Below are 13,016 nucleotides of genomic sequence, written 5' to 3' on the forward strand. Positions count from 1 at the left end.
TCGAAAAACCGGTTTCATAAGCGTTAAAGAAAGACGCTTTAATATTCTGTTACGTCGATTGATCGAAAAATTACAGCCAAAATTAAAATTGAAAATTGGAAATTTGTAAATAAAAAAATGTTTAAATTCTTTATAATAAATATTCACGCATAACATATAAAATGTTTATCGTGTTGGAAAAATATTAATCACGTTGGATAAATCATTTTAATTTGTTTTTTCTCTGTTTATTTAAAATTTTAAATATATCTTTTAACGTATGTAAAGGCAATTCTAACAAATAAGGAAAACCTTTATATATTTTTGTTATATATACGATTTAAATTTTAATACCTTATTTTACTGACTAATCGTAAATCTTAAATAAATAAAGATCTAGTTGAGAAATTAAAAATAAAGTTTTACAATTTCATTCTTTACTTTCTATAAAATTTTGTTAATTTTTATCAAACGTTAGATAAGATGCAATAAAGAAAATTAACAGATATATAGGACGTTTCTTAAATAACATCCACTAATCATATAGTGCTATTTCTGATAAAAAAAACTGAGTCAAAAAGTCCTTTAATGGAATATTAATTTCTAAAGATTGCCGAATAAATGCAATCGATGCGTACAATAATTTTAAGATATCAGTGTTTAAGATATCAGTGTTAAGATATCAGTTTTTATGAGATATTTTAGAAATGTTTCTAAAAGAACTCTTAAAAGATATCTTGAAACTATCTTATAACAATTTCAGATATTTTGTTCACCAACAAAAAAAAGATATTACAAAAATTACAAAATGACAAAAGACTTTTCGACTAATTGTAAGTTGTTTATCAGGAATAGCACTATAGGATTTGTGGATGTTATTTAAAAAGTACTCAATATAAATGCATAGACTACCATCGGTGTTAATAAATCAGTGATCTTGTTAATCAGCGAATTATGCTTACGTATGCGCATATCCTATCAGTTACAAAACGAAGTTCAGTCATTATGTGTAAGCAAAAAGCTCAGTAGAATATCATGATTACTTTAGAAAAAATAAGATCAAAGGTACGTATTTATAGTTTATTATATAACGTATTTATAATAGATAGGTATATATTTCTTCCAATGTGTGAAGGCACCTAATATACTAGTTATAAATACACAGGCATTCATTATTACAGTAAATGTAAATATTTAGTTTATTATATTATATTTAATATTAATATTTGTTATATCCCTGCCGTATTGACAATCGACGTAGTTTGTAGAAAAAAATTTTAATGTATAACATGTAACAATATATTATTATAATTAATCAATAAAAATATAATTAAATAGCGTGAAAGAATCAACAGTCAGTAATATTTAAATGTAAAATATAGATATATAATAATAATCTTCGTTAGAAATCTTACAATGTTTAGGTGGTCTAACATTTAGATGTTCCTTATGGTCTAACAGTATAACTACATGTTTCGGTTTCTTGATCGAGCCATCTTCAAATTTTTTCAATAGATGTAAACCGCGGTGGACGAATAGAAAGGTAATTACCTATTGACTCTTTCACGCCATTTACTTATATTTTTATTTTTATTTATTAATAAGAGTCTTTATATATTTTTTTTAATCAGCTATATAGTTGCTAATAGCATATTAAAAGTGAGTATTCTATTTTTTTATATACAACAGTAATATTTCAGCGATAAATTAATGTACATAAAAAATCCAGAGATGGACACGTTATTTGCCATTCCTGGAAAAATATATCTTGTTTCTAATTTTGAGGTACTCTTCTCTTACTACAATGTAAAAATATTACATATATGCAGTTACACAACTTTCTTAATGTGCACTATATGTGCTATTTCAATTAATACTTTGACATTTTAAAACAATATTTTACATTAATTTTTTACGATCAAACGTAAATAATCCCAACCATAAACGCTAAATATTTCTAAGAAGTCCATAAAAGGTTCTTAAAAAGAGCATTCCAAGAATATTCCGAAATACTTATAGAATGTATAAACAACGTTCAAATATTAGTTAAAAATTCCATGTCCGTATATTTCATCTATATGTGCTTTCACCTTGGAGAACAATTTTGGAGCTCATCATTTTATTCACAGGCGAAATACTACGTACCTAAACCTTGATTTAATTATTTTAATGAAAGTAGATTTTTTTATTACTTTTTCTTTTTTGTTTGAATTAAATAAATATAGAATGCGGTTCATTATTTAAAATTTTTTTAAGAGTATAGGCAGGATTATTTATTTTATGGTTAATTTATGTCGCTCCACACACACACAGTTCTGATAATCTATGTGTCACATAAGTGGAAAGGTTGAAGGCACATTAATTCGCTATCCGGCGAAAAGTCACAAGAAAAACAATACTACACTTCTTATATTCTCTCCATGGTAATCATTATGTACGAATAAATGCTCTCCGTTGCGACCTTCTGTCGACAAAGATATCTATTGTTCGCTCGCTTACAATTTTTATCATAAGAAATGTTCAATATCTGAACATTTCATCAACATTTACAAATCAAGCATTCCGTGACGATTCAGTTTTCTTGTTTTAGAATATTCAGCACGTTGGAAAAATATGATTCGAACTTTTTATGAATATTTAGCGTTAGCTGGGAAATATTATTATACAGCTTTATTCAAAAATACTAGGCCTCTTATTAACCATTATTTAAAATTTTAACTTAATTAAACTTTATGACATTTGCTATTAAATTAAATTTTGTTTTAAGTATCCTTTAAATTTGTATATAATATCAGTAATTATATATAAATAAACAACACATATAAAAGAAGTCTAGATAAATAAAAAAAATTTAAATGCCTAATATTTTTTACCACAAAGCTGTATAATCATAAAATACAAAAGTAACAAATAATTATTATATTTTTCTTTAAAAAATTCTTTTAGAATTTACTTATACCTAATCATTTACTTTTATCTAAGAATTTGGCCAATCTATGTTTCTATAGAAATAGAAAAACATAGTCACCGTAATTATATTAATCATTCTTATCCTCGATTACAGAATACCAGGCTTATAGTAAGTCATTATTAATCATTTATTTTACTGTAAGGCCGCACTAAATTTCCGCTTCTCAAAGACAATTAAACACACACAAGTAGCGAGAATCTTTAATCGATCTTGTTATGGAATTTCCCTAGAACAACATCTATCATCCGGCAATTAAGAATAAAGATTGCATTCCGCTTGTTACACAGTCGTGGTTGTGTATATCGGTGCCAAAACGCCGCTGGATGTCGCGGCGTCCGTTTGTCAGCAACGCGTCGTTATTGTGATTGGTTCCTGTCTCAACATCGCTGATGATATCTCGTTACTTTCCATCCACCTACTCACTTCAGGTGGCATCTCTGGTCGCACAGGAGATACCTAATGATACATTATACTATTTAACTTAGAGAAATAAGAAGAAATGATCTCTCACTTTGCAATTTATTATATTAATTATTCTTATTCTCGATTATGGAATATCAGGCTTATAGAGTATTATTAATTATTTATTTTATCATAAAAAAACATGTTAAATTTCCAAAGACAATTAAACACGCAAGTAATTTATAACACATAATTTAAAAAATGATAAAAAATTATTTTTGAATTATTTTCGCAATTTTAAAAAATTAAAATTTTTCTAAAGCTTTTTTACATGTTGGTATATTGAGATAAGTTGCTTTGCAATTAATTAAAAAATTTTTATATCACGTATGTAGATTCTTAAATGCGCGCCGAAAATTTTTTTTCAGACTTACAACGCAAACTCTAATAAACTACCGCAGTACTATTACGAGTTAAATTGACTAACAATGTAACAATTTTGATGCTCATAGCATCTTATATCTTAATAATGTTGAATAACATATTAAAATCTATGAATGACATATTAAAAATCTGTAAATAATTAATTTATATTGCGAAAATTATTACGAAAATTATTATATCGGCCGAGAGTCAAACCCGAATCTCTGGTATGCTCGCAAACATTTTTCACACGGAACATTTTTCGCAATAAATTCACACGAAATTATATATTAAAAGCATCCAAGATCCAGCTTGACCATTACGGCATGTTCTCATCGATATTTGGTTTTAAACTCTCACGGTCCAATAAGATTTGATATCGTTTAGAATTTTTGCTCTGTTACTTATTAATTATAAATTATTGGACCAGATGCCACTTCAGTTCTATCAGCCTATGAGTGACTTAATCTCAATAACTGAGGAACTTAATTATGTAATTTGCTGTATTAATATTGCTAAAAAGGACTCCAAAATGAATCAAAACGTACAATCTTCAACCTGCATCAAGTTACGAAAAAATCTTCGTTTGAATGTTATAAAAAAATAAGTTGTAATATCATAACTTGTTATATCCGCGCCGTGCTTTGGCTCTACATAAATTTTTATTTATTACAAAATATTAATAAAAACTGCGTACAACTTTTTGTTATTAAAATATGTTATTATTAAAATATATGTTAAAACGTCATTTAATTTTTAATAACTGCTTTATTTTCTTTCACTTTTTATATTGCAAAATGGATTTAAAGTTTTTTTCCTTTCTTCTTAAAATTACACATGAGAAATCCAACTTTTATTTTAATTAATCAAAATACAGACATAAGCTGTTTTCAAAGTTTTTGTAAACGATCTACTTTATTATTTTATAATGAAATAGATATATAATAAAATTTATTTGGTGCATTGTAAAATATATATAGGAAATATAGTATATCTTTATAAAATAGTTTATAAAAAATTGCAAAAATTCGCCATATACTTTTAATTTTCAAAAATCAAATCTCTTTATACAAAAATAACATGTGTTATAAATTTTTGAATATAAGACATGAAAAACAGAGTTAACATAGTAACACAAAGTGTAAGTCTTATCAATATTACCAAAACCTTGTTAACCAATGTACGAGTAAGTGCTCATTACGTAACATTTTAATCAACATGTACGTTTTCTATTGTGATAAACAGTCTTGATAGCAATTAAATCATTTAAAATTCTTGCAGTTCTTCAAATATAAACATAATTGCAATTAGTTCCTACCTGCGTTACACCTGCTTCAATATTTCCATTATGCTTCACTCTACGATTCAATAGAGCACCAATGACAGTGTCGGCACTACAGTTTAGAAGTCTTTGTCTGCAAATCGCGATTGCTCTTATAAAACCATCGCTCGGCGTGATAAATCGATGCTCCATGAAAAAACTCCTCTCATCCCAATAAATAATCTGGAAGACAAAATTAACAAAATTATATATTACTTAAGATTGCGTATTCGCTCGCGCGCGATAGATCTGTTCTTTGCAGTTATATTTCTGATTATGAGATAAATTTAATTAAGAATATATGTATACATATACATATGTGTGTATGTATTAATTAACATCTTACTTTGATCGCGAAGCGCTTCTCGTATCGAGTTTACGTATAAATACTTTCGTATAAAACATAAAATGTGTAATGTGAATACCGGTAATGAAAATAGGGGTAATCCATATACGGGTAATGAAACACTACTGGAAAAAAAGAGATTGTTAGAAATGCTGACGTTATTGGGATGAAAGAGAGGCGTTTGTAAATCACATAAGCCCTTAGGCACAAATTTTTTTAATACGGCCCTGCCTGTATTTGCTTTGCGTAGATGTATACTGCCGCCATTCATGCATTTATTTATTTATCTTGATACATAGTTTGATGTCTGTTAAGGACATTAAGGACAAACATCTCCATAAGAAGAACCATCATAAGTTTCGAGACTATGCGTCATACGATCGCGTGGTGCATTGCAATTACGAAATCAAAATGGCATTTACTTTAGGATCACGAATGCCTTGAAAAAAAAAATAACTGACACGTCTATTGACGCGTTTGCTATTCGCATCCGGTATATGCAACGCCTCAATCCTCTTGTGGCAGATCAATGTAATGTGTGCGGCTAATACTTTGTACAAAAGATGCTATTCTCGAGAAAAACAATCTAAATTTGGCACAAGACGATTTTTCAAACGTCAATAACATGATAGTTATTTAAACGTTAACGATAAAAGCACATGCCTTTTAAATGTAGTTCTTTATATTAAAAAAATTCTTTAACTAATTATTATTGTAACAAGCATGCGTACTGCGAACTCTTTTAATGATTCGATGTTTTTTCCTGTGTTTACGTAAGTAAGTATTTTTCCTCTTTACCTGTGAAAAAAATGTTACATGTACTCAAATTCAATTTTCTTGAATTACCTTAGATGTTATTTTAAAGATCGTTAGCGGCTTGATGAAACGCCTATAACGTATAGTGGCAGCTCCTTGGACAACACCTGATCCTTGGGAACAAACTTCTCGGTAAAGATCGGTCCTCTCGTAAAAGTCAACCCTCGCAAAATCGAGCTCGCGAAGATACCTCGCGTTATTCATGTGATATAAAAGCGCGTCCACGTCGTTAGTAGTGCAAATGCCTGCAAATTAAGATATGCACTGCAATTCAATTTTATAACCTGATTTAAAAATCAGTCTATTACATTGCGAATCACGTAACTTCATTTGCTGCTCATGATTACAAAAGTTGAACAATTAAGATGTAGATACATGTTATGTAAACGTAACAACAACATGTTTATGTTATGTGATGCGACATAATTATAGCTTTGTATCACGATGAGTGCTACAAATATGAATTGTTAAATACAACATTAAAACCCAACGGTTAGAATGGTCACAATTCACATGCTTAAATGTACGTTGTATATTGAACATCGAACGTTTCTCACATTGAAAGGCAGGAAATTTAACTCTCCTTGATGTTTCATACATATTGAAACTGTGTATAAAATAACTATATTTCTGTACAATTGATCGAAATTAGACATTGTTACGTTACATAATAACATTATACAATGGAATACGATGATTTTAAGACATGGTTGATTTTAACTTCGGATGAAGTTAAAAGAATTAAGGACGCGTAACTGTGGCCGAGTACTTGCGTAGGTATGTATGTAGGTATATGCGACTAATCGGTTATGGCATTCGTTGAAAAGCTACATATGAATTGTATAAGCAACGTAAACGTAAATAAAATCAAATGCTAAGATTCATACAGAAACCATACATCATTCAAATGTAAAGTTCAATGCTTTATTTTAGATAGTTGTATCTTATTGTTAGATTTTATTTATTTTTTCACAAATCTTGATTTCGTTCTTTTTTTTAATAATACAAGTTAAAAAGAGAAAAACTCTACAGCAATAAAATCAATAAACAAAATTGCCAATCGAAGCCAAATACAAGGTAAACGTTGTGTAATTAAATTTTATTAATATAAAACGACAATTGCACATAGATGTTCCGATCTAATGTTTTGGATCCCCCTCAATATTAATAAACAAATTAGAATACAAAAATAGAGTTCAGTATAAAGTAATTGTCAAATAAAGTGTACATTAAAGAAAGCAACGCGACGAGATGTAGTATTGTGTAAAAAATTTTGTGATTTATTATGTTATGCACTGAATCAAAACTGTACGTAAATACAATAAAATATTCCTACAATTAATGAAAATTGGTCCAATGAATTCTTAGATTATAAAACTATTACTAGAATTTATTGCAAGAATGAATATATAATTATATAAATGAATTTAGTTATTGTATCAATGAATAATTGGACCTTAATTAACGTAAACAACATTATTAAGTTGAACATTAATTAATAATCATTCATTGGACCAAAATTTTTCTCAGTATGTCTGAATGCATTGAGTTTTATCTAACAGTAACTATTCTGTAGTTGATTGAAAAGTAACTTTTAGTAATTAAATTAGCGCAGATATTTTGACATTATTTTGATATTATGACAATTTGTGCTTTACTTGAAAATTATATTAAAAGTATGTACATGTATACTGCGTAAAAAAATTTCAGAAATCAATGCGCAAGTGCACGTAACTTCTGACAGTCACAAAGTGACTTTTCAATAAAGTTTATTTTTTTTTTAATAAAGTGACTCTTTAGAAATAAAGTTTTCAAATTAAAAAAAATTTGTAATTTTTTTTTTTTTTTTTAAGAAAATAAGGTCTTCGAAACTATCTGTTAAAAAGGTAAATTTAAAAAGAATTTTTCTCATAAGAAAGAAATTTGAGATTAATATTTTGCACCTAATATTCAAGCGCGTTATTACGCAATCAACGTTCTGGATTTGTGACATTTCAACCAACTGATTCCTTATATGATAAGTCAAGGTTAATATAACAGGGAGATAAACGAACGAAATCGTAAGGATTCCTAGATTATATATAGATCAACGATATATGTAACAACTCTTCAATGTAATTGTCTTTTAACATCTTGTTAATTAGTATTAAATGGTCGTTTAAAATTATTGATAGAACAACATTTCCTAGTGTATTTAATTTTATAGATGTTGTTAATTAAATTGTCGTGTTAAAATAGTCAAAATTGTAAAGATTATATCCAGGACTGTGTGCACATATTTAAAATACTTTTATTTAAAATGCAGTATTTGTTAATGTATTTTGTATTTCGTATTTCTCAGCAAAGCACATGAAAGTATTTTGTATTTTGTATTTAAAATCGGAAGATTGAAAATTTCTTGTATTTTGTAATTCAAATAATAAGATTATCAGTTTTAGTATTTGAATACAAGTATTTGAATAGTATTTGAAATACAAAATGCAAAATACTTTCAATCTCCTTCGTAATTATTAATAAAATACAAAATATAAAATATTTTTATATGCTTCCATGAAAAATATATAAAATATAAATTCTTTTTATGTGATTCACAAAAAATATAAAATACAATTGTCTTACAAATACTATTTTTCAAATGAAAGTATATATTTCAAATATATGCCCAACCCTGATTATATTATACGACAAAACGACGTGTATATGGTAACTCTTCTACTTAATCACCTTTTAATAATTCATTCATTAATATTACATTATCGTGGTTGCTTTTGGAAATTATTAAATGAATTAAATTATCTGTATATTCAATTTTGTAGACATATTGTTAATTATATCATTATGTTAAAATAATTAAAATTGTAAAAATTATTGTAATAACAAAATAATGTAATGGCTCTTCAACGTAATCACTTTTTAATACTTCGTTAATTAATGTTAAATCGCTGTGATATATGTTGGAATTTATTGATTGAACAAAATTACCTATACGTATCTAATTTTATAGACATGGTTAATTATAAGTATTATGTTAGAATAATCGTCAAAGTTGCAAGGATTTCATATATTTCGAATATAATATAAAAATATTGTTTTATGTTTTTGATATTATCATAATATCAATCAAATGTATATATATTTTCAAAAAAAATTCTTATTATCTTTAATAAAAAAATTACAACGTGAAAACCAGATAAATCTGTAATTAATTATTTTATGGTATTTACTATACATATAGTCGTTCACATTAAAGAATAAAATGAATTTTAATTAATAGCGTAATTTATGCTATGAGATTTTGCGATTAAATAAATATTTTCTAAACATAGTTTCCAAAAACTAATGCTAATGAGATGTTAATGGATTCTATCAATTAAAATTTAGAGTATACTTCTCACATACCGTAAATCACGGTTTCGTCAAGAATGTGCACCCTTTTTTTGCAGTAACGCGCAAGGAAGACGGTGATAAACATGCGTAGAAAATAATGAAATTCGATGAGGCCGTAAATGAGCACGATGGTTACGAAGACCCCGACCAGGACCCAACAAGTCATCATCATCCTCGCGTCGCGCGGTTGCCGCTCCACAAAAATCAATCCGGCGACAAGCCAGACGCTTTCCGGTCGGAGGTGGCTAGACTCTTGGATATCTTCCACCGCCGCAACACCACTCGCACCCGGTTTATCGATTTGTCTCGACGGTCGACAGCGTTCCTCGTCCCGTCAATAAGAACGCAGGTTGCGCTCGCACCATTTCGAAAGACCGCAAACGAGTTGCAGCGACGTCCACAGATTCATCTTAAAATGTTGAGTTATGATGTCATTCTAACGAGCCTTGTATTGACAAAAATTAAAATCTGGACTCAGACTTGATTTCCGGCGTCCGAGGGTCAGGTTTTTTGGACAGGTTTAACAATTATGAATGATTCATACTTCATACATTTCAGTCAAGACTAATAATATTTTCGTTCATAATCATATACTCTCGATTGTAGCGCGAATTTTATTACGGCATGCGTTGCAAATACTATAAATATTAAAATTGCAACTTGACACACACCGACGCTAAATAAATAATTTTATTGACAACTGACAGCTGACTATCAGATCTCTCCCATAAAATTCGTATTAAAATAAATTAATAAAATATAATGCCGACAACGTTAATAATTACTTAATAGAACAGTTTTGTTAATTAAAAAACTTCAAAGAGTGATAAAAATCAGCATAATGAGAAACAATGTTAGTCAGACATATCTATGAGTTGTGTTCACAGAGTGTGTTATCAGCACTATTGTATCTTATGTTATCTTTATCGTTTATTACATGTAAAACAAAGATAGAATGACGTGATAAGGCCAATAGTATACTCTCCCCAAAAGTAGCCTAACAAAAAGTTAATGATAAAATGAAAGAAAATAATCTGTGGATGCTTTATAGCCTTGTCTATTACGGTAAGAAAGCAGATGTAACATTGCACATATAATAGCATACTAGAACAGCTATCATTAAAAAGCCCAAATTTATTATACTCTACATTGATAGATATGCTGCATCTGTCTTATTGTATTGCTTTAACCTTGCCGATCTGAAGGTAAGCGAAAAACGCGAGCCGGAGAACCGGTTCCTACATTTTTTGCCCATGCACAATATACCTTTTCCACAAGAGACCTCCTGGGAACATCTCTAGGACGTAAGGATAATGCCCTTTGGATGTTTTTAGGAAATCTCTTGGAGGCCTATGCTATATGAGTATAAAATCTATTCGAATAAATGAAACTTTTTTTAATCCACCAATTATTAATTGTACTTACAACTCATTTGTTGTAAAATTGTAACATTATCGTAGAAAATTAAAAAAAATTTCTAAAAAATTTCTAGCCTTATAAAAGAGGCGACTCGTTCAAAATAATACATTAGTACATACAGCGTGTATGCGTAATGTTTACCTTGTTTAAATGGAGAAAGAAAATTAAATCGAACATGATTAGCGTCGGTATGCTAACCGATTGTTTCCACTGGCAAACGAATCGGCAAAAAATCGAACAAAATGAAGTAATAGACTTTTGCACCGCATAGAGCTCGCTTTCGATACTTTCGCGTTTACCGTCACATTATCAGGCGGGACACGTTCTCCCTGACCCATCGTGCCGCAATTGTATTGTTATCTTCCCAAAAATTTAGCGTCTACATACGAAATCCGTTTTTTTTTCTTTTTTATGTAATACGCACAATGTCACTTTCCTCGACGTGTCTTATTTGATTAACACTTACAAGATCTCCGATGAACCTTCGGTAAATTGTACGAAGAGTGCGCTGGTCCACCGATAAGATCTTCCGAAGACAAAGCCCGGTATCAAACAGAGGAATACGCGGAGTAAAGATTCGCACACCGGAACGCGCACATGTCCGGTGGTGAGGTCTTATCCTTCCGATGACATCTCATGCACTGATGCTTGACGTCCTCGACTGGCGGCCGTTGCCGGCACCGAGAGATGTCCCTTCCCAAAAGCCGCATCTGCGCCGAGGACATCCAACTAGGAAGTCCGGTTCTTCGGGTGGGAGGTTTACAGCGGCTCAGGAAACGTCATGGTTAACAAGTTTTAATATATGACTGATCCCATAAGCCATGAATAAAATAAAAAAGTTAAATCGAAGTCTTTAATTAAAAGGGGTGATATCATGCTGCCTGGATTTGCTCACCGATAATCGCGCCAATAATAATTACATACATAATATAAGGATTATAAAAAAATTAAACAAATATCATCAGAACATTCATGTTTTAATAATAGACTCATTGAATTTTCTATAAATATTTATGTTGTTTCAAATTCTCTTTAAAACTCCTGAGCACTCACTAAAGAACTTTAACAACGTTAAAAAAAACAAAATAAAAATTCTTGCAAAATATATTAAAATAAAAATGTTTTTAGTAAAACAATATTTGCATTTAATAGAAAAAGCTTGTGTAAAATATTCTGAAATAAAAGTTTTCTTTTACTTCAAAATAAAATAAAATCTATTTATTTATTTATTTCAATTAAACAGCATTCACATTAGCTTATTGTTTCTGATTGGTGTGATTCAATTTAAAATATGATTATATTTATTGATTATCGGAGTATAGAGTGTTTTTGGTACATTTTATAAACGTATTCTATATAAGTTATAAATATTTTATTTAAAAATATATATTTTAATATAATTTCTATTCACACCAAATATAAAAGCTGGAATTTTTATATTTTCTAATAAGTGGTAATACATTTTACAAGAATTTTTGTGTAATTTTTTTTTTATGTCAAAACCTGAAATATCATAGTAAGTAAATAAGCCTTAATTGATTTTCATGAATAAATGAATTTATGATTAAACTCATGTATTATATGGATAAAAAAATCGTTAAATTTTCTATTAAAAACAATTATTATATTAGTTTTATATACAATAAATTATTAAATTTATTATTTAAAAATTATATATATCTGTCAGCTATATTCATCGTTAACTTTAATGGCGCTTCTATGTCAATATCCTTAAAAAGTTCGATGTAGCAAGATTATCGCTATAGGCAATATTATCGATGAAATGCAAAGCTTTGCGGAATCGTTCGCCGTTCCTTGTTTGCCGAGGGAAGTGATGTTTGCATTGTTTCATAGTGAATGCGTTAATACTACAGAAGATAAGAAGATACGTTCTGAAATTGAATGTGGAGAACAATGGAATTACATGGCAGTAACATGTATATATATATATA

The 13,016-nt window shown here is 28.9% G+C and overlaps 1 protein-coding gene across 1 annotated transcript; it reads right to left on the bottom strand.

The window, feature by feature from the left end:
• Positions 1–3,097: 3,097 nt before the first annotated feature.
• LOC108778428 (protein THEM6) lies at positions 3,098–11,609 on the bottom strand. Its single transcript, XM_018545604.1, has 5 exons — positions 11,531–11,609; positions 9,658–10,054; positions 6,289–6,503; positions 5,094–5,279; positions 3,098–3,406 (listed from the first exon to the last, which is right to left on the bottom strand). The coding sequence occupies exons 2-5, from the start codon at positions 9,815–9,817 to the stop codon at positions 3,293–3,295; spliced, it is 675 nt and encodes a 224-aa protein (XP_018401106.1). The 5' UTR covers positions 9,818–10,054; positions 11,531–11,609; the 3' UTR covers positions 3,098–3,292.
• Between the last annotated feature and the right edge of the window lie 1,407 nt (positions 11,610–13,016).

This window comes from Cyphomyrmex costatus, unplaced genomic scaffold, assembly GCF_001594065.2.
Source record: "Cyphomyrmex costatus isolate MS0001 unplaced genomic scaffold, Ccosl1.0 scaffold5, whole genome shotgun sequence".
Lineage (NCBI taxonomy): Eukaryota > Metazoa > Arthropoda > Insecta > Hymenoptera > Formicidae > Cyphomyrmex > Cyphomyrmex costatus.